At 43.2% G+C, this 25,128-nt stretch overlaps 1 protein-coding gene across 2 annotated transcripts; it reads left to right on the top strand.

The window, feature by feature from the left end:
• Window positions 1–8,412: 8,412 nt before the first annotated feature.
• Window positions 8,413–16,679, top strand: LOC112225914 (pyruvate dehydrogenase (acetyl-transferring) kinase isozyme 2, mitochondrial). 2 transcript variants are annotated; one of them, XM_024390048.2, is made up of 11 exons: window positions 8,413–8,682; window positions 9,302–9,443; window positions 11,437–11,508; window positions 11,813–11,997; window positions 12,848–12,937; window positions 13,169–13,246; window positions 13,426–13,502; window positions 13,657–13,755; window positions 14,580–14,690; window positions 14,886–14,999; window positions 15,120–16,679. In XM_024390048.2, exons 1-11 carry the CDS (start codon window positions 8,565–8,567, stop codon window positions 15,261–15,263), a joined length of 1,230 nt encoding a protein of 409 aa, XP_024245816.1. In that variant the 5' UTR covers window positions 8,413–8,564; the 3' UTR covers window positions 15,264–16,679. The 2 variants fall into 2 exon arrangements, with proteins under 2 accessions (XP_024245816.1, XP_024245817.1); XM_024390049.2 differs by lacking the exons at window positions 8,413–8,682; window positions 9,302–9,443 and adding an exon at window positions 9,782–10,390.
• Window positions 16,680–25,128: the final 8,449 nt, after the last annotated feature.

Below are 25,128 nucleotides of genomic sequence, written 5' to 3'. Positions count from 1 at the left end.
CATCCCAAAAGTGTTCAATGGTGTTGAGGTCAGGGCTCTGTGCAGGCCAGTCAAGTTCATCCACACCGATCTCGACATAGCAATTCTGTATGGACCTCGCTTTGTGCACAGGGGAATTAAAAAATATATCGAAATATTTTAACCTTGATTTAATGAGGCAAGTCAGTTAAGAACAAATTCTTATTTACAATGATGGCCTACCCCGGGTGACCCTGGGCCAATTGTGCGCCGCCCTATGGCACTCCCAATCACGGATGGTTGTGATGGCAAAACGTGGGATGGTAAAACGTGATTCATCACTCCAGAGACCACGTTTCCACTGCTCCGGAGTCTAATGTTGTTGAGCTTTACACCACTCCAGCTGACGCTCTGTATAGCGTGTGGTGATCTGCGGTGTGCGTGCGGCCATGGAAACCCATTTCATAAAGCTCCCGACAAACGGTTATTGTGCTGAAGTTGCTTCCAGAGGCAGTTTGGAAATTGGTAGTGAATGTTGCAACTGAGGACAGAAGATTTGTATGAGTTACGCGCTTCAGCACTCAGCAGTCCCCTTCTGTGAGCTTGTGTGGCCTACCACTTCGTGGCTGAGCCATTGTTCGTTTCCACTTCACAATAACAGCACTTACATTTGACCGGGGCAGCTCTAGCAAGGCAGAAATTTGACGAACTGACTTGTTGGAACGGTGGCATACTATGACAGTGCTACGTTGAAAGTCACTGAGCTCTTCAGTACGGGCCATTCTACTGCCAATGTTTGTCTATGGAGATTGCCTGGCTGTGTGCTCGGCGTTATACACCTGTCAACAACGTGTGTGGCTGAAATAGCCCGAATCCACTCATTTGAAGGGGTGTCCACATACTTCCGTATATATAGTGTACATGTGATTTCAGATTGTCTAGACAGGCGTACTAATGTCAGACAGTGACCTTCCCAGGTGTGTAGTGGGTACTCCCAAAGAGTCACGTGCTAAAGAAAAGTACCATACAATCCTAATACATAAATAACATGTATGAATACAGTCCTTATGGACTCTACACCTCAGTTTCACACTTTCCACAGTGTTGACTTTGAGTCTGCAATTCTAGACATGTTTTGGATTTTCTACAGAAATAAATCAATAGCGGTCAATAAATATTTAATTGACTTCACCATTTCAAAAACCAGATGTTTACTAGGTACTAGGTAAACATACATTGATTGACTGGTGTTTATTGTCCGTCAAGAGGAAATTCTTCCCACAGCTCACCACAAGCCTACATACACAACAAGAAAATAAAAAACATCCCTGATTCCTTACATGTAAACATATGTAATTGTGTCCTGTCACTTCTTGGGTTTCACTGGGTGCCGAACGCTTGGCATCCCATGGTCCATTACCATGGCACTCCCGACTTGACCACAGCTAGTCATTTCCATGTCAACAAACCTATACTAGGCTGGGTAGGAGTGAGTGGGGGTTGTTTTTACTGGGTGAGAGGTCGAGGGAGAGGGGCTTTCTAAGAAGAGTTCAGGTTACTCGGCCAATCTTTCCCAAGCAAGATGTGATTAATAAGTGTTTGCCAATTTACAATCTATTAATACATGGTTATTCATGTCGTATTAATATATTAATAGCGGTTATTAATACCGGTTTCTGTTCGTCACCTAATTTGACGATTAAACGTGTCGAAATGTGTGCTCTTAGAGTGCACTGTGAGAAGGATCTTTCCAAGGAACAAACGTTTGGACAAATTGGGCAAGACCCATCTCATCTCATTTGACATTATTTCCTGTTAACCCTGGTCCAGTACAACACTGTTTCTACGGCAAGAGGAGGGTGAAGGACCATGATGACCAGGAAGATGATTGCCGTGTGGGATTTTTGGGCGTTTTTTTTTTTTTACATTCGTGACTAATAAAAGTGATCTAATCTAACGGGTCATCAGACGTCGGTAGTACTAGCTATTTCTACTTAAGCTAATATACAGCTAATATATTTATATATGTATTCTGTATTACTATGTGATGTCTTTTGAAAACGGTTGAAATGACCATCTACAAAAATGTTATTTCGAGAGTGTATATAGCATAGAAAGTCTGGAGTCAATGCACGTAACCGTTGCTTCACCTGAATGCCGTGTGGCCTGTGGTGTAACGCATAGCGATCTAATCGGCCTGATGCTAGCGAAAAGCCAGTTAATACACTCGGCCTTGTTTATCCAATCGACTGTTCACTCAGATCTAATGTTTTTGTCATTTCCCCCCTGTAGGCCACGGGTAAAGCAACAGGTTGGTGCATTGCTTGTTGGCCTGGAAAAGCGAGTATCCATTGACTGGCAGTGGGCCATTGTGCTATGTGCTTACACAGCATTTCAGTCTGAGGGCATTAGGCAGCTAGCACTCTCCGTACTGATATATACTGTGTTACGGAATCAACATATTCCTATCTCTCTCTCTTGTTTGGGCACACAACAATGTAACCTAATTGAGCAACATTGTGTATATTGCACTGTATATTTCCTTGAATTTGGCCTCCTTTAGTGTATATATGACACCACTGGTGTACTTTAGACGGTTAGGACACTATTGTAGGCCAGGCTACATGGTTTGCACACTAGTAGGCTATACAGCGAACACTGTCAAAGCAGCAGGACAGTATACTATTCCCTGCACTGACCCCACCAATACCAAGATGGAATCCAACGGATCGTTATATAATCCTGTACTTTGAGCGCGGTCCCTCATGTCTACTGGTCCGATTAACTGGATCACTGCCCTGTGTTTATAGTACACCACCACAACAACTAATCATTCTAAATCACACATGGCCCTTCAACTCAGACTCTTCCTCTCCTTGTCTCTCTGTCTGATCACGTCCCTTCACAAGCTAGCCAATGAGTAAACACGGGTATGTAGCTACATCAAAAGACAGGTGCTGGTCAACTGGATTTACTGTGCCCTCTTGTCTACATGCTGAATTAGGATGAATCATCAACATCTCCTTGGATGATCATGCCCATACCCTGTCTTTTAAGAGGGTAGAATCCCCAGACACTCTCACTCTCTCTCACTCACTCACACATTTAATTTAAAGGCTTTATTGGCATGGGAAACAATTTGCATACCGCCCCGACAGATCCACAGATGTCTCAATCGCACTCCACACTGCCCTTTCCCACCTGGACAAAAGGAACACCTATGTGAGAATGCAGCTCAGCGTTCAACACCATAGTGCCCTCAAAGCTCATCACTAAGCTGAGGACCCTGGGACTAAATACCTCCCTCTGCAACTAGATCCTGGACTTCCTGACGGGCCGCCCCCAAGTGGTAAGGGTAGGCAACAACACGTCTGCCACGCTGATCCACAACACTGGGGCCCCTCAGGGGTGTGTAGTCAGTCCCCTCCTGTACTCCCTGTTCAACCACAACTGCGTGGCAAACACGACTCCAACACCATCATGAAGTTTGCTGACGACACAACAGTGGTAGGCCTGATCACCGACAATGATGAGACAGCCTATAGGGAGGAGGTCAGAGACCTGGCAGTGTGGTGCCAGGACAATGACCTCTCCCTTAATGTGACAAAGGAGCTGATCGTGGACTACAGGAAAAGGCGGGCCCGAACAGGCCCCCATTAACATCGACGGGGCTGTAGTAGAGCGGGTCCAGAGTTTCAAGGTCCTTGGTGTCCACATCACCAATGAACTATCATAGTCCAAACACGCCAAGACAGTTGTGAAGAGGGCATGACAACACCTTTTCCCCCTCAGGAGACTGAAAAGATTTTTCATGGGTCCCCAGATCCTCAAAACCTTCTCCAGCTGCACCATCGAGAATATCCTGACTGGTTGCATCACCGCCTGGTATGGCAACTGCTTGGCGTCTGACCGTAAGGAGCTACAGAGGGCAGTGTGTACGGCCCAGTACATCACTGGGGCCAAGCCTCCTGCCATCCAGGACCTATATAATCGGCGGTGTCAGAGAAAGGCCCAAAAATTTGTCGGAGACTCCAGCCACCCTAGTCATAGACCTGTTTTCTCTGCTACCGCACGGCAAGCAGTGCCGGGGCGCCAAGTCTAGGACCAAAAGGCTCCTTAACAGCTTCTACCCCAAGCCATAAGACTGCTGAACAATTAATCAAATGGCCGCTGGACTATTTACATTGACACCCCCCACCATTTATTTTGTACACGGCTGATTCTTGCTGTTTATTATCTATGTATAGTCGTTTCACCCCTACCTACATGTACAAATTACATCGACTAACCTGTACCCCCACACATTGACTCGGTACCGATAGACCCTGTATATAGCCTCGTCATTGTTATTTTAGGGTTACTTTTTATTATTTTTTACTTTAGTTTATTTGGTAAATATTTTCTTAACTCTTCTTGAACTGCTATGTTGGTTAAGGGCCTGTGAGTAAGCATTTCACGTTAAGGTCTACACTACGTATGTGCCAAATAAAGTTTGATTTGATTTTCATTGCTAAAGCAAGTGAAATAGATAATAAACAAAGGTGAAATAAACAATAAGAAATGTACAGTAAACATTACACTTACAACAGTTACAAGTGTTGGTGTCATTATGTATATATACAGTGGGGCAAAAAAGTATTTAGTCAGCCACCAATTGTGCAAGTTCTCCCACTTAAAAAGATGAGGGGCCTGTAATTTTCATCATAGGTACACTTCAACTATGACATACAAAATGAGAAAAAAAATCCAGAAAATCACATTGTAGGATTTTTAAATGAATTTATTTCCAAATTATGGAGGAAAATAAGTATTTGGTCAATAACAAAAGTTTATCTCAATACTTTGTTATATACCCTTTGTTGGCAATGACAGAGGTCAAATGTTTTCTGTAAGTCTTCACAAGGTTTTCACACACTGTTGCTGGTATTTTGGCCCATTCGTCCATGCAGATCTCCTCTAGAGCAGTGATGTTTTGGGGCTGTTGCTGGGCAACACGGACTTTCAACTCCCTCCAAAGATTTTCTATGGGGTTGAGATTTGGAGACTGACTAGGCCACTCCAGGACCTTGAAATGCTTCTTAAGAAACCACTCCTTCGTTGCCCGGGCGGTGTGTTTGGGATCATTGTCATGCTGAAAGACCCAGCCACGTTTCATCTTCAATGCCCTTGCTGATGGAAGGAGGTTTTCACTCAAAATCTCACAATACGTGGCCCCATTCATTCTTTCCTTTACACAGATCAGTCGTCCTGGTCCCTTTGCAGAAAAACAGCCCCAAAGCATGATGTTTCCACCCCCATGCTTCACAGTAGGTATGGTGTTCTTTGGATGCAGCTCAGCATTCTTTGTCCTCCGAACACGACGAGTTGAGTTTTTACCAAAAAGTTCTATATTGGTTTCATCTGACCATATGACATTCTCCCAATCTTCTTCTGGATCATCCAAATGCTCTCTAGCAAACTTCACACGGGCCTGGACATGTACTGGCTTAAGCAGGAGGACACGTCTGGCACTGCAGGATTTGAGTTGCTGGCGGCGTAGTGTGTTACTGATGGTAGGCTTTGTTACTTTGGTCCCAGCTCTCTGTGGGTCATTCACTAGGTCCCCCCGTGTGGTTCTGGGATTTTTTCTCACCGTTCTTGTGATCATTTTGACCCCACGGGGTGAGATCTTGCGTGGAGTCCCAGAACGAGGGAGATTATCAGTGGTCTTGTTTGTCTTCCATTTCCTAATAATTGCTCCCACAGTTGATTTCTTCAAACCAATCTGCTTACCTATTGCAGATTCAGTCTTCCCAGCCTGGTACAGGTCTACAATTTTGCTTCTGGTGTCCTTTGACAGCTCTTTGGTCTTGGCCATAGTGGAGTTTGGAGTGTGACTGTTTGAGGTTGTGGACAGGTGTCTTTTATACTGATAACAAGTTCAAACAAGTGCCATTAATACAGGTAACGAGTGGAGGACAGAGGAGCTTCTTAAAAGAAGTTACAGGTCTGTGAGAGCCAGAAATCTTGCTTGTTTGTAGGTGACCAAATACTTATTTTCCACCATAATTTGCAAATAAATTCATAAAAAATCCTACAATGTGATTTTCTGGATTTTCTTTCTTCTAATTTTGTATGAAGTGTGATAAAAAGTACAGGCCTCTCTCATATTTTTATGTGGGAGAACTTGCACAATTGGTGGCTGACTAAATACTTTTTTTGCCCCACTGTATATAGTGTAGTAATGATGTGTGAATAGTTAAAGTACTTAAGGGAAAATAAATAAACACAAATATACAGTTGAAGTCAGAAGTTTACATACACCTGAGCCAAATACATTTAAACTCAGTTTTTCATAATTCCAAACATTTAATCCCAGTAAAAATTCCCTGTCTTTGGTCAATTAGGATCACCACTTTATTTTAAAAATGTGAAATTATTTAAGCTTTTATTTATTTCATCACATTCCCAGTGGGTCAGAAGTATACATACACTCAATTAGTATTTGGTAGCACTGCCTTTAAATTGTTTAACTTGGGTCAAATGTTTCGGGTAGCCTTCCACAAGCTTCCCACAATAAGTTGGGTGAATTTTGGCCGATTCCTCCTGACAGAGCTGGTGTAACTGAGTCAGGTTTGTAGGCCTCCTTGCTCACGCACGCTTTTTAAGTTCTGCACACACATTTTCTTTGAGGGCTCTTCTCCAGGTGTATTTCTCTGTAGGTGCTGGCTTTGTTATGGAAGGTTTGGGAATTGCTTATTTTTAGGTGGTTGTAGAATTTAACAGTTATTTTCTGGATTTTGATAATTAGCAGGTATCGCCCTAATTCTGCTCTACATGCATTATCTGGTGTCATATTATGTCTATATACAGTGTTGTAACCATATGCAAATAGTTAAAGTACAAAGGGGGAAATAAATTAACATAAATATGGGTTGGATTTACAATGGTGTTTGTTCTTCACTGGTTGCACTTTTCTTGTGGCAACAGGTCACATCTTGCTGCTGTGATGGCACACGGTGGTATTTCACCCAGTAGATATGGGAGTTTATCAAAATTGGGTTTGTTTTTGAATTCTTTGTGGATCTGTGTAATCTGAGGGAATTATGCATCTCTGCTATGGTCATACATTTGGCAGAAGGTTAGGAAGTGCAGCTGTTTCCACCCCATTTTGTGGGCAGTGTGCTCTCTCTCTCTGTCTACCTCTTGCTCTCTCTCACACACATGTGCACACACACACACACACTAAAGAGGAATTTGGCTGGTGATAATTAATTATAATTTATTACATTTCTATAGTGCTTTTAAGAGCAAAAAACAAACAAGCAATATATCATGACGGTTCAACCAATAGAGGGCGAATCTTTGAAAGCTCCATCCTCTGAAGATAGAGAGGGTTCGTTCATGGCTTGAGCAAAGGGAACTGGACAGAGGATGGTGATGGAGTCTGCTGATGATCTTGTAGAGGGCAAGTCTGGGAAACAGCCTGAGTCTTATAGCCTCTTCCAGTCTGTGTAGCACCACTTGGCTGATACCTCAGCAGCTCTGGATGCCAGAAAGCTCGCCACGCAAAGTTCAGAATAGTAGCCAGTCGTCCTCACTACGAACCCTCTGCCTCTGGTATAAGCAGCCCACTCTAACCATTTGATTCCCGTCCCTCACTGCTGCTGTTGTCATTGACCATCGACCCAAGCCTGTTCTCCCTCTCTCTCCCTATCTATTCTCTCTATCTATGTTCTGTACCGTGCCTCACCTTGTTGATGGAAACACATGCTCTGTCATGTCTATATTGTGTTCTTAACCTTGTTATGGAAACACAGTGGCACGCCCACTCCAACTCTCACCTCGTTGTGAATGAACACCATAAAAGGATTATGGTGGCGTGTTTACTACTATAGCATACAACGGCACCACTTGATTTTACTGTCCTGTCTTAGATGGTATTTGCCTGGTATTGTCTGAGGGAACATATTTTCTAGATGGTAACAAGCAGGAAGAAAAACTAACTTTCCAGTTATGTACTTCATCATTTTTTGTTGTTGCAAAAGACTGAAATTCCTTTTGAATTTTTCTGCATGGCCTAGTTCTCCAGACATGTATGCTTGTTGTGACATGTATGCTTGTTTTTGTTTTGTTTACCCCTCTCTGACCTGAATGGAGGTGTGAATGGAAGGTGAAGCTCAGTGCTCCTTGACCAAGTATTGATACTTTTGATACTGTTTTTCTGGGCAGCAGTAGGCTACCATCCCTGAACGTCACCTTGTTGAGGTTGTCAACAGCATAACAGAGATTATTTCCAGACAGGTGACTACAAGTAGGTTAATTTAGGTTATGTAAATTAGAGATGGCACACACAATCTGTCAACACCATCATCATGCCCCTGTTGGGTTGTTGACTGTGTGTGTGTGTGTGGGGTGGGGTGGGGGGCTCATTGGCCAGCCCTGCGCATAAAGCAACGCTATTGGCTGGAGAAGTCTACTTCAAGACAACTCCAACTATCGCAATCTTCAGAAAATCAACATTGAACGTAAACACTCGAGACAGACCTAAACTGACAGGAGCTATACATCTTGTGTTCTGAACGGACATTTCGATTTTTCTTGACGATTTTTAATTGCCTTGCATAATGAAGTTTGTCAGATTCCTGATGAAGAACGCTGCTTTGGCCAACGTGCCAAAGCATATTGACCATTTCTCTAAATTCTCACCATCACCTTTGTCTATGAAGCAATTCTTGGATTTCGGTGAGTAGAATACAAACTCAACGGCATCATTTTGAATTCCAATGCCATGATGTTGCTCAGCAAATAATTCGAGCGCACAATGTTTCAATATTAATTTCAACGTCGTGCACACTGATAGAGGGATATAATTGTATGTTTTGTAGGCTTGCAGAGTAACACATGGTAGGAAATGTAAAGAAAATGGTAATTAAACCATACAAGACATAGGGTTATAATCTAAACTACAACACTGACTATGGTAATTAGATATCCTTTTTCAATATGTTTACACTGACTTGTCCCTTGTGCAAACAATACTACCTACGGATGTAGGCTGGTTCAAGTTTGACCACAAGCAGCAGTCACATGTACTGACCATGTTTATGTAAGGAAACGTGGTTGTTCCAGCTAGCCAATCATACTGTGTAAATGTAGACTACAACGTTACCATGGTTTTCAGTAACGATATGAGATACTGAAGGAATAGGCAGAAGCCTGTCTGCATAGGCCATAGTTTGGCATGTACAGGTGATAATGATGATGAGGATAAATAATAGCTATTATTATTACACAATTGCTTTGATATGTCCTCAAGCACTTTTGCTCTAGCTTATCTAACTTTGACACCGACCATCTCCAGGTTCTACAAATGCCTGCGAGAAGACATCCTTCACCTTCCTCAGACAAGAACTCCCCGTCCGGTTGTCCAACATCATGAAAGAGCTCAACCTCTTGCCGGACCGGTTGTTGACCACACCATCGGTGCAGCTGGTGCAACGCTGGTAAGAGACTGCTAGAGCAATCAGGAACCTATCCGAAAACGTAAACTTTTAACGGGACAGTAAGCATATATTGTCGCCCTCTATATACTATAATCGGGATATGTTGTGCCACAGTGTCAGCACAAACGTGTTTATTGTTTGCAGCATAGCGCACATACCCGGGGTTTGATTAAGCAACGTTGTTGTCATGGTCATTTGGCCAATGCATAGCTCTAGTGTCCCAGCTGTGCGCCACTCACTCGCGCTGTGAACTTTGTCCCAGTTCCCTCCCTCCCTTGGTTGTTTTTGACTCAGTGTTGTCTTGGCAGGAACAGTTGAAACAGGAGGGGGGTGTATAGTAGCCTACGTCTCTGACCGCTCCGCGCACTCCAGAGTGCGAAAGGGAACTTCAAGTGCAAACTGTACCATTGCACTTGTGTAATAGCCAATGGAAGTATATTGCACTTTGGGTTTTGATGAAGGAAGTCACAAAATACCTTTACAGAAAAAAAATAAACGGCAGAAACCTGATGTTTTTGAATGTGCATTGGAATGCCATAACTCAATTTGATCATGTTATTGCGCTTCTACGGTATAACATGATTTGAATCCGTATGGTATTATTTGGTGTATTTTCTTGGTACGACTGAGTTTTATGACCAGAAGTGTCCACCGATAACACATCGAGCACATCGGGCGTGTACGTAGCTCTGTAGGATGTTTATGCCAATGGGCTGAATGATGAAATGTGTCTCCAGTTTGCGCGCCCAGGCTATAAACGGGAAGATGTTTTTCTTGCACGTGGCTGCGGGAGCACACGTTCCAAAAGTAGCTGTGTACCGCTGTGATTGTAACGATCTGCCTCTGGTGGAGTCGGGAAGACGGAAAATGAACGTTGCTGTGAGCAGGGAACTGAACCCGGAGAAAGACTTTCAAACGAAGAAAAACACACTTCCCTTATTCCTGAGGTGAACAATTTGATTTAGTGGCCATAGTTAGATCACCATTACATTTACACATAGCTCTAATTACACATCTAGTCAATTGGGATTGATCATCTAATAATCTAACAGCTGTGTAGCAAACGGGTAATATAATGTGTTATGTCAATTTGAACTGCATATGATAACTGGCACATGATAGATAGCAGGTTCCCCCTATATAAAAAAGACACAGTGTGCTGCCCTGATATGTAATCTTGTTTTCCCTTGTAGGCAGGTAAAGGAAGTGGTTGGAGCTGGGGGTGGAATGTTCTTGGCATACTGCCCTCTGATTGGTGGAGGAGAGGGGCTGGGACTGCGGAGTTCCCATCTCTTGTTGTGTGGAGGTCAGATAGGGGTAGCTAAAAAAAATTCCCCGTCACACAAACAGGAGTGAGCCACACCCAAAGTGACAGGGACAGGGATGCAGGAATGGCACCTAACTGGTCCAAAAGCCAACTGGAAAATGACCCGTGCAAAAGTACCTTCCCTATCTACTATCAGTCTCTTTTGACAGAGCCTGAGACCCAATAGCCTTTTGCTTTACTATTGCGAGTCAATGTTTTTTTTTCATCTCAGTATTTAAACAAATGTTGACGATGGCTGTTTGATTGTAACGTGGCAATACCAAGGTCACCTAATCAACTCTTCCTTCTCTCTCTCCTAGGTACATCCAAATACTAAGGTCACCTAATCAACTCTTCCTTCTCTCTCTCCTAGGTACATCCAAATACTAAGGTCACCTAATTAACTCTTCCTTCTCTCTCCTAGACACATCCAAATACTAAGGTCACCTAATCAACTCTTCCTGCTCTCTCTACGAGGTACATCCAAATACTAAGGTCACCTAATCAACTCTTCCTTCTCTCTCCTAGGTACATCCAAATACTAAGGTCACCTAATTAACTCTTCCTTCTCTCTCTCCTAGGTACATCCAAATACTAAGGTCACCTAATTAACTCTTCCTTCTCTCTCTCCTAGGTACATCCAAATACTAAGGTCACCTAATTAACTCTTCCTTCTCTCTCTCCTAGGTACATCCAAAGCCTTATGGAGATCTTGGACTTCCTCGACAAGAGCCCAGACGATCACAGTGTCTTGGAATCGTAAGTTTGCACCTCCATATTGTGGTCCTGCGTGGCTCAGTCGGTAGAGCAGTAGAGCATGGCATTTGCAATGCCAAGATGGATGAAGGGTTTGATTCCCACTGGGGCCATCCGTACATGAAATGTATGACTTGACTGTAAGTCGCGTTGGATAAAAGCGTCTTCTAAATAGCATATATTAATCATCTAATACTAACTCTGAAAAACTAGCTGGTTATTTATTTATTTATTTTCTTTTGGGGGAGTGCGGGGAAAGATTGTTAAAGACTCAGATTGACAGCTCCCTTTCTCTCCCTCTCTCCAGGTTTGTTGAGTCCCTGGAGACTATTAGGAACAGGCACAATGATGTGGTGCCCACTATGGCGCAGGGCGTCATCGAGTACAAAGACGCCTTCGGCCAGGACCCGGTCACTAGCCAGAACACCCAGTACTTCCTGGACCGATTCTACATGAGCCGTATCTCCATCCGCATGCTCATCAACCAGCACAGTAAGTCCCGCCTCTGAGGTCACAGGCATTCCACATGGATTAGTTCAAAATAAGTGTGTCAGTTAAAGCTTTTCTGTTTATTTTCCAACATAGTTTAAGGGATGTGTTTGTGGGACTTGCCAACCTCTCACCAATTCCAGAGGAGCAATTCTTAGAAAATAGCTGTTGCTGATGGTTGACAGGGATTCGCCTATATCAGTTTGGCCTTGACCAATCCAGTTCCCCTTAACTGAACCTGCAACTCAAGCAGAAGGCAATGCAACAATTTGGCCCTGGCATTGAACAAGCCGTTTGAAGCTGAGATTAATGCTTACACGGTTAAGCATTAATTTTGACACACATCCAAGTAGTGTTCTAATTGTGCTGGCAACCAGTTATACAAGGGTTGTAATGGAAAGACTGGCAGAGGTGCTTGCACATGCTGAGGTAGATTTTTTTGACAGTCTCAGCCCAGAGGCTTGACTATAAGACAGGAAATAGGGTTGTTAAGAGAATAAAGAACTCACTTTACTCGTTTTTGCCTCTAGAATTTTCCAACTATAGTAGGATAAGTAGTGTCCATGCTGTGCTATGGGTACAGCGTTTTGTGTTGTCAGCTCTTATGCAACCAATGAAAAACAGGTTCAAACTACTCTTAGAGTTTGGACCACTTTTTTTCCACTCCACCCACCTCAGCCCTATTTGTCCAAGGTCATTCAAACAGAACTGGGCCTTGCCGGTACTCTCCTGCCCAGTCTTTGCCTTTTTCAATCATTCACCGAAACATTTTGGACTTGGTCCACCACATGTAACAGTCTAACTCTTCCCCCCTTTTCCTCTCCTCCTCCCCTTGTCCCCGTTTTCTCTGCAGCACTTGTTTTCAACGGGAACACCAACCCAGCCCACCCCAACACCATCGGGTGCATTGACTCCCTGTGTGATGTCACTGAAGTGATTCGAGGTTAGAGAACCATTGGGGCTTGCTCATTAAATTGGTCTAAGGTGAAAATGAGGTGTTAGGGTGATAGAAAGACCCAGTTTTTGAAGTGCTTATTCTGTTTATTTGAAGCCGATAACTCACAAAGAGTGAATCTGTCTACATTTGGCTATCATGTTCATTTTTGTTTGCAGAGTGACAGCTGGAAACAGCTAATCACATTTCTTTCTTTCCTCCTCCTCTCTTTCTCTCCAGATGCGTTTGAGAGCGCCAAGATGCTCTGTGAGCAGTACTACCTCGGGGCCCCTGAGCTGGAGCTAAGGGAGATGAACTGTAAGCAGAGCAGGCCTCTACACACCCTCACCCTTAATGTGAATTTGGAATTTGGAAGAAAAAACACACATTATCTTAAAAGCTAAATAGTGTGACATGCGGTACATTAGTAGCTATTAATAGGGAAATAAACCGATGCACCTATGGGGATTTCATAGTCTTATCATTTCCCTTTTCAGCCAACAATGTCAGAGATCCAATTCAGATCTCTTATATCCCCTCCCATCTCTACCACATGCTGTTTGAGCTCTTCAAGGTGAGTCCGTGTAATGATATCTTAAAAGTCAAAGTGGATGATGGGGAGAACATTGGCTGCATGACTTTAGGGCAGTAATATCAAATTATGATGACGTGTGGTCAGATGTCATGTGTTGACAAGTACCTGAACGGTCTCTTTTGATGTCCCCCAGAATGCCATGAGAGCTACAATTGAGACCAATGAAGTCAGCAACAACCTCCCACCCATCAGAGTCATGGTGGCCCTTGGCGGAGAGGATCTGTCAATCAAGGTGAGCGGCAGGGCAGACTTCCAATCACAGCGCTCATATAGCCTTGCGGGAATTAGAATCAAGATGATGAGAGAACTGGGGACAAAGTGTAGAACTGTTGGAAACTCGGTGAACCAACATATAAAATTGAACGTTTCTAATCCAGTTAAACTCCATGAAACAGCGAAACAACAAACCCAAAATAGAACCAACACATACGCCTGTGTGACCTCTATCCGTAAACCCAATCCTGTTATTCAATGAAACTCCCTCATTGCGTAACCACTACAAATCCTTATTTGAAACAACCCAACGGTTTGTAAGAGAAAGAGGATGCTGGCTGTAATGTTGTGCCACAGCTTAGCTCTTCCTCTATTGTGCCCTCTGCATAGTTCACCCCCTTAGTACAGCCTTGATTGAGTTATCCAAGGCATCATTCCCATCAAGAGCCACTTAAGCCATGCTCTCATTAACAGGATTGGACAAAGTATGTTTAGCCATATTTAGTAAGGGATGAACTACAGCTGCTATTGGCTGATGTCGTTAACCTTTCCCCCAATTAGAATCTTAGCAGTGGTGAATGTGAAACTATGGCTGTCTCAATGAATTTGAGCTAAATCCTCTCATGATCCACCTCTGCACTAGATGCCTTGATTATTCCTAATGACCATAGCATTTTCTTCTCTCTGGCCTGATGTTCTCTCTGGCATTTTTGTTCATGTATTCTTGCCCCAATATACAGAGTGTTAATCAGTGATAACTCTACTTCAATGGACCCAGATTGTCAATAAATGGGTGTGAGCGTAATCTGTGTGTAATCTCGCTCTCTTTCTCTCTCTTTTTAGGTGATGGATAGGGGTGGTGGTGTCCCCTTAAGAAAGATTGAGACACTATTCAGCTACATGTACTCCACAGCTCCCAGACCCGACTTCGGTGACAATCAGCGGGCCCCACTGGTGCGTGATACATACACATCTACTTATATAAACTCTCAGAACCTAAAAACGCACAGAAGCCATACTTGTTTTTTGTTGCAGTATTTCTGTACCTTGAGACCGAAGATCCTATTTTTTTTAACCGTGCTAATAGTTCCAACTATATCAATGTATTTTCATTAGCCGTAACATTTCCCCTGTTGTGTGTCCCTCCAGGCTGGTTTTGGCTATGGGCTTCCCATTTCACGCCTCTATGCGCGTTACTTCCAGGGAGACCTGCAGTTATACTCAATGGAGGGTCATGGTACCGACGCTGTCATTCACATGAAGGTAAGATGCAACGACCTACTACCTCCGTATACAGCTCAGATACTAATAACCTGTCAAGTTGTCACATTCCTAGACATGCTAATCGCTAACTCTATCTTCTATCCCCCCTCTCTCCCTCAGGCATTGTCCACAGATTCAGTGGAGAGGCTTCCTGTGTTCAACAAGACAGCTCTGAAACACTACAAAGTCAACTTGGAGGCAGATGACTGGTGTGTTCCCAGTAAAGAACCGCTGGACCTGGCCATATACAGAGTCGCCAAGTGAACTCTGACCTTTCAATTACCTTAAGCCCTAAGGAGAGAGAAAAAGGGCCAAATCTCAATGGGACCTAATGTTGACGTGGTGGTGGGGGGAAAGACGTCGCTGCCAATCCTGGAGGAGATCTAGAAGAGAAGAAGCTTCTGATTGCACAGCTTTAAAACCCCTAGTGGTTTCCTGTTTCAGGAAGTGGGTAAACCCACTCACTTCCTGTCCCCACTAATGTTGTGTTCCTAGGAAGGGGGGGTTCAGGGAGAGGGGACCGAACCAGTTGCCTTAGAAAGGCCATCTTCCAAAGTGCAAGTGATTGTCGATCTCAAATTAAACTGCTCCCCAAATACGAGTAGTCTGATCTGTATGCTCCATCCCACACCAAGGCCCTTAGCGGGAGCCTCCTGCCTCACTTACAAATGCCTGGATTTGGGGTTGACAGTGGAGGGGAGCATGAAAGTGAAGGAGGGGTGGCGGAGAAGGAGAAAAACCAAGGCGGAAGTGGGAGATCTTGTCATTCCGGTAGAACATGGGATCGACCATTTCAGAGTTGAGAAGGTTTAGGTGAAGTACGTGGTCATGACGGTATTCACTGTGAAGAATAGCCACTTCATTTGAGTGTCGTTTCAGTGGAGGTCGCATCATTTCAAATCCTTATCAGAGTATGGAGAACACACAAAAAGGGGGTGTTACTTATCAGTTATCAGTGTTGTAAAGCACGGTGACAGCCAGCGACTGGTTAGCCTTGTTGGCACCTCCCTTTGTTAGTCAGATCAGCCATGTCCGGTTATAACCTGTTATGAAGGTTGAAGTTGTAGCAACATAACTACTCGACTGTATCACATAGTATGTGAAACGTGTGTTGTTTCATGAGTGCCTATTGCCAAGTGGTCCACATTTCAAACATCAAACATTCTAATGTCCTTGATAAGTGCCTATGAATGCAGACAGAACAGATTGTGCACAAATATTGGTCATTGTTTTCCTGGTATAAAAATCCTTTATTGTATATGGACCTACTTTTGTTTGGATTGGTCAGTGAGAAAATGTATACGCAACATTGTTTCCATTAGCTTGAACAAAATGTCCAAAACGCGAGCAAGTGCAGACAATTCCTTGCCTGTGTGAATAGCTTGAGGTAGAAGGAAAATGTGGAGATGTATTTCCTAAGATGGACGACTGCACTATAGAAGTTTGTTAATGGTACCACCGTAGTGACAGTTTGTCCTGCTTTGCAATAGCATGAACACTATTGGTCCAGGTGTCTGCGCATCCCTAATTGTAGTTGACCCAGTCCACTGAGTATCTTCTAATCAAGCCAGAACACCAGTTTGGTTTGCATAATACTTGAATTGAACAAAATGTACAATTCAAATGTCTTATTTTTAGGAATAAAGTGATTATGTAAAATAAAAGATGTCAAATAATGAAGTTATTTTTCTTTGTTGTCTTGATTAAATAACAAACACATGAATGAACAACAACTGTGGCAATAGTTTGATGCTGTACTTCACAGCTAAGGTCAAAGGTCAGTCATATCTGCTAAATAAGCAGCCTTTAGGCCAGCGTAAGCATTTATGACTGAGTTAAGGTCAACGCTGTGACTTGCTGTGCTGATCCAGAGTCAGTCTCAGCATTTCAGCTCTACTGCCTGATCTTCCTCGAACAGTTAAACATATGCATGCTATCAGAGAACAAGGGGCCGGTATGGAGAGAGCCTGCTGCAGGAAGCAATCAATCTTAACCCGTCAGGCGGCGCCCTTGGAACCAATCAGAGAGGAGAGCACAGCCCAGCTTTATGTAACTGTCTCTTCAAGAGAGAACAACAAGTGTAGGAGCCAGGAGCCAACCATTCATGGAGATATAGACCTGAGTTATGCCAAGTACTGTTTCTCTGAGGCGGCCACTGCCTTCAAAGGCACCTTTGTGGGACTCACTACAAATCTACAGAATTTGAATTTTGGGCCTTCAGTTGTTGCTGATACCTTATACAGTTATGTATATAGTATGTACAGTACAACATGAAATCGCCGTATCATATTTTTTTTATATCTTCCGTTGCTTCATGCGAGATTTATATTTCAACACCGGGTAACTTGGGATGGTTTCATAATGCGTTTCTTCTGCAGGTGTTTATTCCATCACTGTCAAACCGATTTCCCCTTCTTGGAAAGAGTACATTCCTGGAAAGTGTGTATGGGTGTGCCTTTGTCCGTGTGTGCGAGTCTGCGCACTGAATCCAACTGCTGTGCTCCTCTCATTTTAGAACATTTTGTACAGCAGCCGTTTGTGGACGTGGTTGGTCAGGCCTATATGTTATTTTGAGGCGGCGGTGAACACAATGCCTGTGCCAGTCATGACGCTCGATCAGAGAAGTGATTCAAAATATGATGAACCTCTGCAGTCTTCTTTGGAAACCTTTTTCTACGAGTGTGGGGGACTATCGTGTCCCACAGATGGTCGTCAGAGTAAGATCGATGAGTTGACGTTCAATTCGGACTACAATCCCTTTTCTATGCTTTTATAGCACAATGGTTCTCAATTTTCGAATGACAACGATACAAGAAATCCAAACTAAAAAGATGGGTCAAAACAACTTATTATAGCAACTGTAACAAACTTAGTTAAAAAAAACAAAAAAACAGTTGTACATAGGAACCTATACTCATGCATAGTATAACTAGGCTAATGTGTTCTAACCTAGCTAAAAACAAGCATATACAACCAAATTATCTTCCACATTACCCAGTTGTCATACTTGAGTAAAAGTAAAGATACCTTAATGGAAAATTACTCAAGTAAAAGTGAAAGTCACCCAGTAAAATACTATTTGAGTGACAATAGAAAAGTATTTAGTTTTAAATATACTTAAGTATCAAAGGTAAATGTAATTTCCAAAATATTCGTGAATAGGACAGTTTTCCTGTCCTGCTAAGCATTCAAAATGTAACAAGTACTTTTGGGTGTCAGTGAAAATGCATTGAAGTAAAAGTTGTCAAAAATATTAATAGTAAAGTACAGATACCCCCCAAAAAACTACCTCAGTAGTACTTTAAATATTTTTCCTTAAGTACTTTACACCACTGTTTACGACCTGCTATAGGAAAATGAGGTAGCAGACTAGAGAGAGGTGGGGTGCATAGGGGACTTCCTGGAGACTTTGCCCACCATGCAGGGTGTTTGTGGGGACTTTGGCAGCATTAGGTCTTTATGACTGCAAACATCCACCCGTGTCCATGTCTGGTACACTGACACACCTCAGTGAGATAAGAGCTGAGTGGGCAGACTGGAAACGAGGGAAGAACGAACAGACGGGTAGAGGTAGAGGAACTCTGACGCACAGACAGACAGGTTACATAAAGCCCTGGTGAATCTAGTGTGGGCAGACTGGTTGGGGTGAAGGTTGGGTATGCGAAGCACCCGAGTCTTTGCCAATGGCTCATAGCACCGCTGTGTTAATGTCATTTCCCCCGGCTCCTGTTCATCAGTACTGTATGCCTGTCTTGACAATGACTGAGTGGTGGGTGTCCCAAAGTAGTAAACCATATCTGGACAGTAAAGTCACCACACTTAAATGATTGAGTTTTATAAGGCTATTTCAATGGGTTGACCAAGTTTCCATAACATCTTGACTAACTTCTGATCACAAAACGCCTAAATGACATGTATGTCCTTTCAGCTGTATGCCATGTAAAATCTCAATGATGGCTTTATATAAATATACAATCCATACGGCAATAGGACTCGTGAGGACATAGCCACGGGAAGTAGAGGTGCTAAGGGTAATGCACCCCCTGATTAAAAAAAATACATATATACAGTGCATTCGGAAAGTATTCAGACCCCTTGACTTTTTCCACCCGGCCAAACTGAGCAATCGGGGGAGAAGGGCCTTGGTCAGGGAGGTGACCAAGGACATTCCAGAAGGACAACCATCTCTGCAGGACTCCACCAATCAGGCCTTTATGGTACATTGGTCAAACAGAACCACTCCTAAGTAAAAGGCACATGACAGCACGCTTGGAGTTTGCCAAAAGGCACCTAAAGGACACTCAGACCATGAGAAACGAGATTCACTGATCTGATGAAACCAAGATTAAACACTTTAGCCTGAATGCCAAGTGTCACGTCTGGAGGAAACCTGGCACCAACCCTATGGTGAAGCATGGTGGTGGCAGCATCATGCTGTGGGGATGTTTTTCAGCGGCAGGGACTGGGAGACTAGTCAGGATTGAGGGAAAGATAAACAGAGCAAAGTACAGAGAGATACTTGATGAAAACCTGCTCCAGAGTGCTCAGGACCTCAGACTGTGGCGAAGGTTCATCTGCCAACAGGACAATGACCCTAAGCACACAGCCAAGACAACGCAGGAGTGGCTTCGGGACAAGTCTCTGAATGTCCTTGAGTGGCCCTGCCGAAGAACTCTGGAGAGCTGAAAGTAGCTGTACAGCAATGCTCCCCATCCAAACTGACAGAGCTTGAAAGGGAGAAACTCCCCAAATACAGAAGTGCCAAGCTTGTAGCGTCATACCCAATAAGATTTGAGGCTGTAATCGCTGCCAAAGGTGCTTCAACAAAGTACAGAGTAAAAGGTCTGAATACTTATCTAGATGTGATATTTCAGGTTTTATGTTTCATAAATTAACAAGAATGTCTTAAAACCTGTTTTTGTTTTGTCATTATGGGGTATTGTGTGTAGATTGATGAGGGGGGAAAAAAACAATTTTATCCATTTTAGAATAAGGCTGTAGTGTAACAAAATGTGGAAAAAGTGAAGAGGTCTGAAAACCTTCCGAATGCACTGTATATAGGCCTAATCATTTATTCATGTATTGTTTTTCTCCACAAAATGTGTGAACTAGGCCTTTATTACTCCTGTATTAGCAGAGAAAAATGCTCCTCAGCACCCGTTACGGTTAGGGTTAGTCATTAGGGTTAGCAGTGTGGTTAAGGTGAGGTTTAAAATAAGATTTGAGGACTTTGTGGCTGTGCCAACTAGCACCACTCTGAAAAGCTGCCTCCAAAACAAGATTCATGACAAAAAGCGCGAACATGCATCTGGGGCGTCGTGCAGCCTAGTGTCAGCTGCTGATGACTCGGCAAAGGCTATTTGCTGAGAACGCACACAAAAAGGGAAGGGAAGAGAGCTGCCTGTTCTCTGACTCCAGACAGTGTGTGTGTGTGTGTGTGTGTGTGTGTGTGCGCGCGTTCATGCGTGTCAGTGACCTCTTTTCCTCAACACTAAAGCACACCATGGCTTGCATCACAAACTGCCTCTCGTTGTTCATATACACTTGCGTTCTCTCTGCTTGAGTATCTCGGTTTTTAAAGATCAGTATCAGCGTTTTCTGATTGTGTCCCTGACTTCACGGAGCCTGACTATGTACCCAGGTGGTAACCAAGTCTGTATGTGTAAGAGACGTGCCATTTAATACACCGGGTGTGGTGGACATGATTGGGGCTAGCATCACTGTTTTAGTTCAAACCAAAGTTCAACAAGACTTCTATCTATAGTAGCCTATCACATCGAAAATTGCAAAAAAACACAACTTTCTGTGAGTAGTGACCTGGATGTGACATAACCTGTTTTGGAGACTGGTTTTTGTTCGGAATTTCGGATGACATGCCCAAAGTAAACTACCTGTTACTCAGGCCCAGAAGCTAGGATATGCATATATTTGATAGCATTGGATAGAAAACACTTTGTTCCAAAACTATTAAAATAATGTCTGTGTATAGCAGAACTGATATGGCAGGCGAAAACCCGAGGAAAATCTATCCGTAAATTGCAAAAAACACAACTTCCTGTGAGTAATTACCTGAATGGGACATAGCTAAAACACATACCGTACACATAAGATTAGATGAGTTTATTAGTCATGTGCACAGGGTCGCAGATGTAATCGCAGAGTACAGTAAAAATCCTTATGCTCCAAGCTCCAACAGTGCAGGTTAAAAAGGAGGAAAATAATACAATTATATATACAAATGTACAATTGTAGCAGTGTAGAATGTCCATAGGGGAAGCAGGGTGAATGAAAAGTGAGAAGTGAATAAAAATAATAATTAAAAAATACCAAATATATTTACAGCTGTAACAATAATAAATGGCCATTGGGGTGTGGGGCAATGTAAATGTGGGTGGGGGGGTGGAATATCCATATGGGGAGCAGCAAGTGGGGGGAGGGCAGTCTGACAATTTTTGCCGTGATGTAGCCAGGTATGGAAACTCAGTATGCTCCTGTAGAACACTGTGAGGGTCCTTGGGAACAGGCCACATTTCTTCAGCCTCCTGAGGTTGAAGAGTCGTTGCCGTGCCTTCTTCACCAAGGTGTCCGGCCCACTTGATGAGGATACGCCCAACCGGGTTCATTCTGAAGTCCACAATCAGCTCATTTGTTTTGCTGACGTTGAGGGAGAGCTTGCTTACCTGGCACCACGCAGTCAGAGTCCCTACCTCCTCTCTGTAGGCCGTCTCGTCGGTAATCAGGCCTACTACTCTCGGCCTACTATGCCAATTTATGCTGCAATGATACATCTACCTCTCACTTTTCAGGATGATCGGGCTTCTGATCTCTATCAAAAGATAACAGCTATGTCAGAGATGGGAGGAGGAATCCTTTTTTGTCTGTAAAGAGATAGTGTAGCTTCATTGGAAGGTGCAGTCCTCCGACCCACTAACAGTAACAGAGCCCATATTGATTAAGGGATTGATTGGATGAATCTTTGCACTAGACTAGAACAACATTGAATTATTATCCAATGGTATTCATTGCAAGCTCAGTGGAAGAAAGGAGGGCTGCTTTGGTGACATCTGTTGAGTGTAATGGCATGTCTCACATGCCTATTATTTAGCTTTAAAGTGACGATTTTAGTTAAAAGACTGTCCGTACCAAATGAGGCTAACACTTCCCTTTGGGACATGTGCCAAAAAGGACAGCTGTAACAGTTTAATTACACAGGCTGTCACAGTTTTACATGTCAATTAAAGGAAAAGCATCTACTGAAGTATCTATTCCTGCCAGCTTGATGTTAAAGTCACTATCGTAGTATTTAGGGTGGATTCAAAAGATACAGTGCCATAAATATCACTTCCTTGATGGGTTGACAGGAAAGGGCAAAGGGATTCCAGGAATACAGCGTTAGGTCCCGTACTTGCCTCTCGACATAAGACAATCTCTGGAAACTACCAGGTCTGTGCTGTCAATTAGGGGACATTCTATGCAGTATCTTTCCATTGCTACTGGGAGGACACGGTGCAGTGAAAATAGATGTTCCCTGATTATTTCCACCACTCTACATAAGGCTTGTCGGGCAAGTGTTTACTGCAACGCTGGACCAACTTGTCAAGGGAATTTTTCGGAAGGCCCCACTAGGTGTGCCAACGGTGTACCCAGAGCATGTGTCCCTTTCATCCAGTTGGCTGGGACACTGATGACCTCAAAGACGCACGTCACTTTGTCACTATGCCGACAGCTACACTGAAACAGAATACCGGGACCGGATCACTCCACGTGGTGTCATGTGCAGGTTGGGTTGGGTGCTAAAAGTAGCATCTGAGCCTTGTAGCCTATCGTGGTTAGCCAGGCAAAGAAAACCCACCAGATTTAGATTCAGATCAACTTTATTATCCCACCAGGGGGAAATTCATGTGGTCATGTGCTTATACCAACAGGGATAGGAAAAACTATGTACTAACAAGCCTACTCTTCATATGACATCATTGCATAATTGTTCCTTTGCCAACCCGTTGCAGGGAGAGACAAGGGCAGGTTGTTAGTAGGTGGGAACACTTAGTCCTGTTGACTTGATTTGGGGTGCTAATAAAAATTCAGATTAAATTAAAATCAATCTTCACCATTCGTGGGAATGCAGTATGAACAGCACCCATAATTAAATCCAATACCTTCAACACATATACGCTTCATACTTATTTATCACTAAGTAAGTTTTGAAATGTTTCTAGTGATTTACACGTAATTGACAGCAAAAGTAAATCGGAGCATGAGTATTGCAAGAGTTGATTATCAAAAGTGTTTATTACTTGTTGTTGTTACTCAAAGTTAATCAACTCATCCCTGGTCATGCAAAGAGTAAATCCTGTTTAGTCTTACCTTTTAAAGTAAGAGGGAAAGAGTCAACTTTCATAATACTGTATTATAGAGGTTCCCATTGACCCTCAGTCACCAACTGGGTGAAAGAACTAGATATTCTATTCATCTGCAATGCAGGGACCCTGGCAATTATGAGGGGGTGGCACACTCATGTGGCTGTGATCTATAATTGCAGAAACATTTTCTGATTGGCACGTAACATTACTATCCAGGGGCCATGGCTAAGGCATTATATTAAGAAACAGTAAGTGAGGGGATGGAAATATTGTGGGGACATTATGGGAATATTAGAGGGGTGTTATGGAGACGATATGGGGATGTTATGGTGATATTGGGGGACCTTGTATGGATATTAGGGCGATGTTATACTGATATTAAGGGGAGGTCATTCCCAAGCTTAAAAGCCACATGAATGTTCCACCATGCATTTATGAGAGTGTTGACTTATTACATTTGAGAGACACGTTGTTGAGTCCATGCCTAAGATATTAGAAAGACACACGATAAAATGGAATGCAATAAAATGACCTTTAGTTAAAGAGTCGAGTGAATTAGATGGTCTTGTTGGAGAACTGTTTGCATGTGTTCTGCAGGCCTTAGTTGGTGGCGGAAAGCATCCTCACAAAGCGGGTGAATTTGTGTGGTTTCGTCTGTGGTTGAGGTAGATGGGAAATCCTCCTCTAGCGGAGACGTGGCAGATGGCGAAACGACGCGGGGTGCTGAAGACAGAACAGTGAGATTGACATGAACGCGATTTTGTGTCGATCAAAGTTTTTCACTTCTACTTTTCCATTTACTGTATTGAGTATCCACGTTGAGGCATTGGATATACACAGTGACGTGCGGTCAGGGTAGACAGTGCACACCCTTGTAATAATCTAATACAATAAAATGACATTGTCAATGATTCTGGTGGTTTTTATGCTCAAAATCAAAAAAAGTGTGCTAAAACTGCATCAAAGACCTCAGGAAAGGCGCCAGGGTATGCATGCCCATCCATTCAAATCATTGACCTGCGCAACCGTTTATGAATCCAGTCACAATCTATGGACAAGGTCAGTATAAGCTTTGCCTAACATAATTCGTTGCATTGAGACAATTTCATATTTTGCGCATGCGTATTGCCTAAACATATTGTGTGGATAAGCCTGGGTTAACTCTGCACATTTGGACGTGTCGACAAATACTGAGCCGAAATATAAACGCAACATGTAAAGTGTTGGTCCCATGTTTCATGAGCTGAAACAAAATATCAAAGACATGTTCCATACGCACAAAAAGATTATTTCTCTCAAACTTTGTGCACAAATGAGTTTACATCCCTTTTAGTGAGCATTTCTCCTTTGCGATAATAATCCGTCCACCCGACAGGTGTGGCATATCAAGAAGCTGATTAAACAGCATGGTTATTACACAGGTGTACCTTGTGCTGTGGACAATAAAAGGTCACTAAAATGTGTAGTTTTGACACACATCACACTGCCACAGATGCCTCATGTTTTGAGGGAGCATGCAATTGACATGCTGAATGCAGGAATGTCCACCAGAGCTGTTGCCACATAATTTAATGTTCATTTAGCTACCATAAGCCGCTTCCAATGTTGTTTTAGAGAATTTGCAGTACGTCAAACCAGCATCACAACCACGGCCCACGTGTAACCATGCCAGCCCAGGAACTCCACATCTGGCTTCTTCACGTTCGGGATTGTCTGATTGGCTGGGCATGGTTCCCCAGTGGATTGTCCTGGTTCCCAAGTGGATAGGC

The sequence above is a fragment of the Oncorhynchus tshawytscha genome, linkage group LG27 (assembly GCF_018296145.1).
Source record: "Oncorhynchus tshawytscha isolate Ot180627B linkage group LG27, Otsh_v2.0, whole genome shotgun sequence".
NCBI lineage: Eukaryota > Metazoa > Chordata > Actinopteri > Salmoniformes > Salmonidae > Oncorhynchus > Oncorhynchus tshawytscha.
The sequence above is the reverse complement of the archived record's forward strand: the minus strand, read 5'-3'. Positions and strand labels throughout refer to the sequence as shown.

Excerpts from the sequence above, each read along its gene's own strand:
- LOC112225914 (XM_024390048.2), top strand. The coding sequence starts at position 8,565 with ATGAAGTTTGTCAGATTCCTGATGAAGAACGCTGCTTTGGCCAACGTG. Across the intron at positions 11,998-12,847 it reads CATGCTCATCAACCAGCACA|CACTTGTTTTCAACGGGAAC; the intron begins GTAAGTCCCGCC and ends TTTTCTCTGCAG. Across the intron at positions 13,756-14,579 it reads GAGAGGATCTGTCAATCAAG|GTGATGGATAGGGGTGGTGG; the intron begins GTGAGCGGCAGG and ends CTCTCTTTTTAG.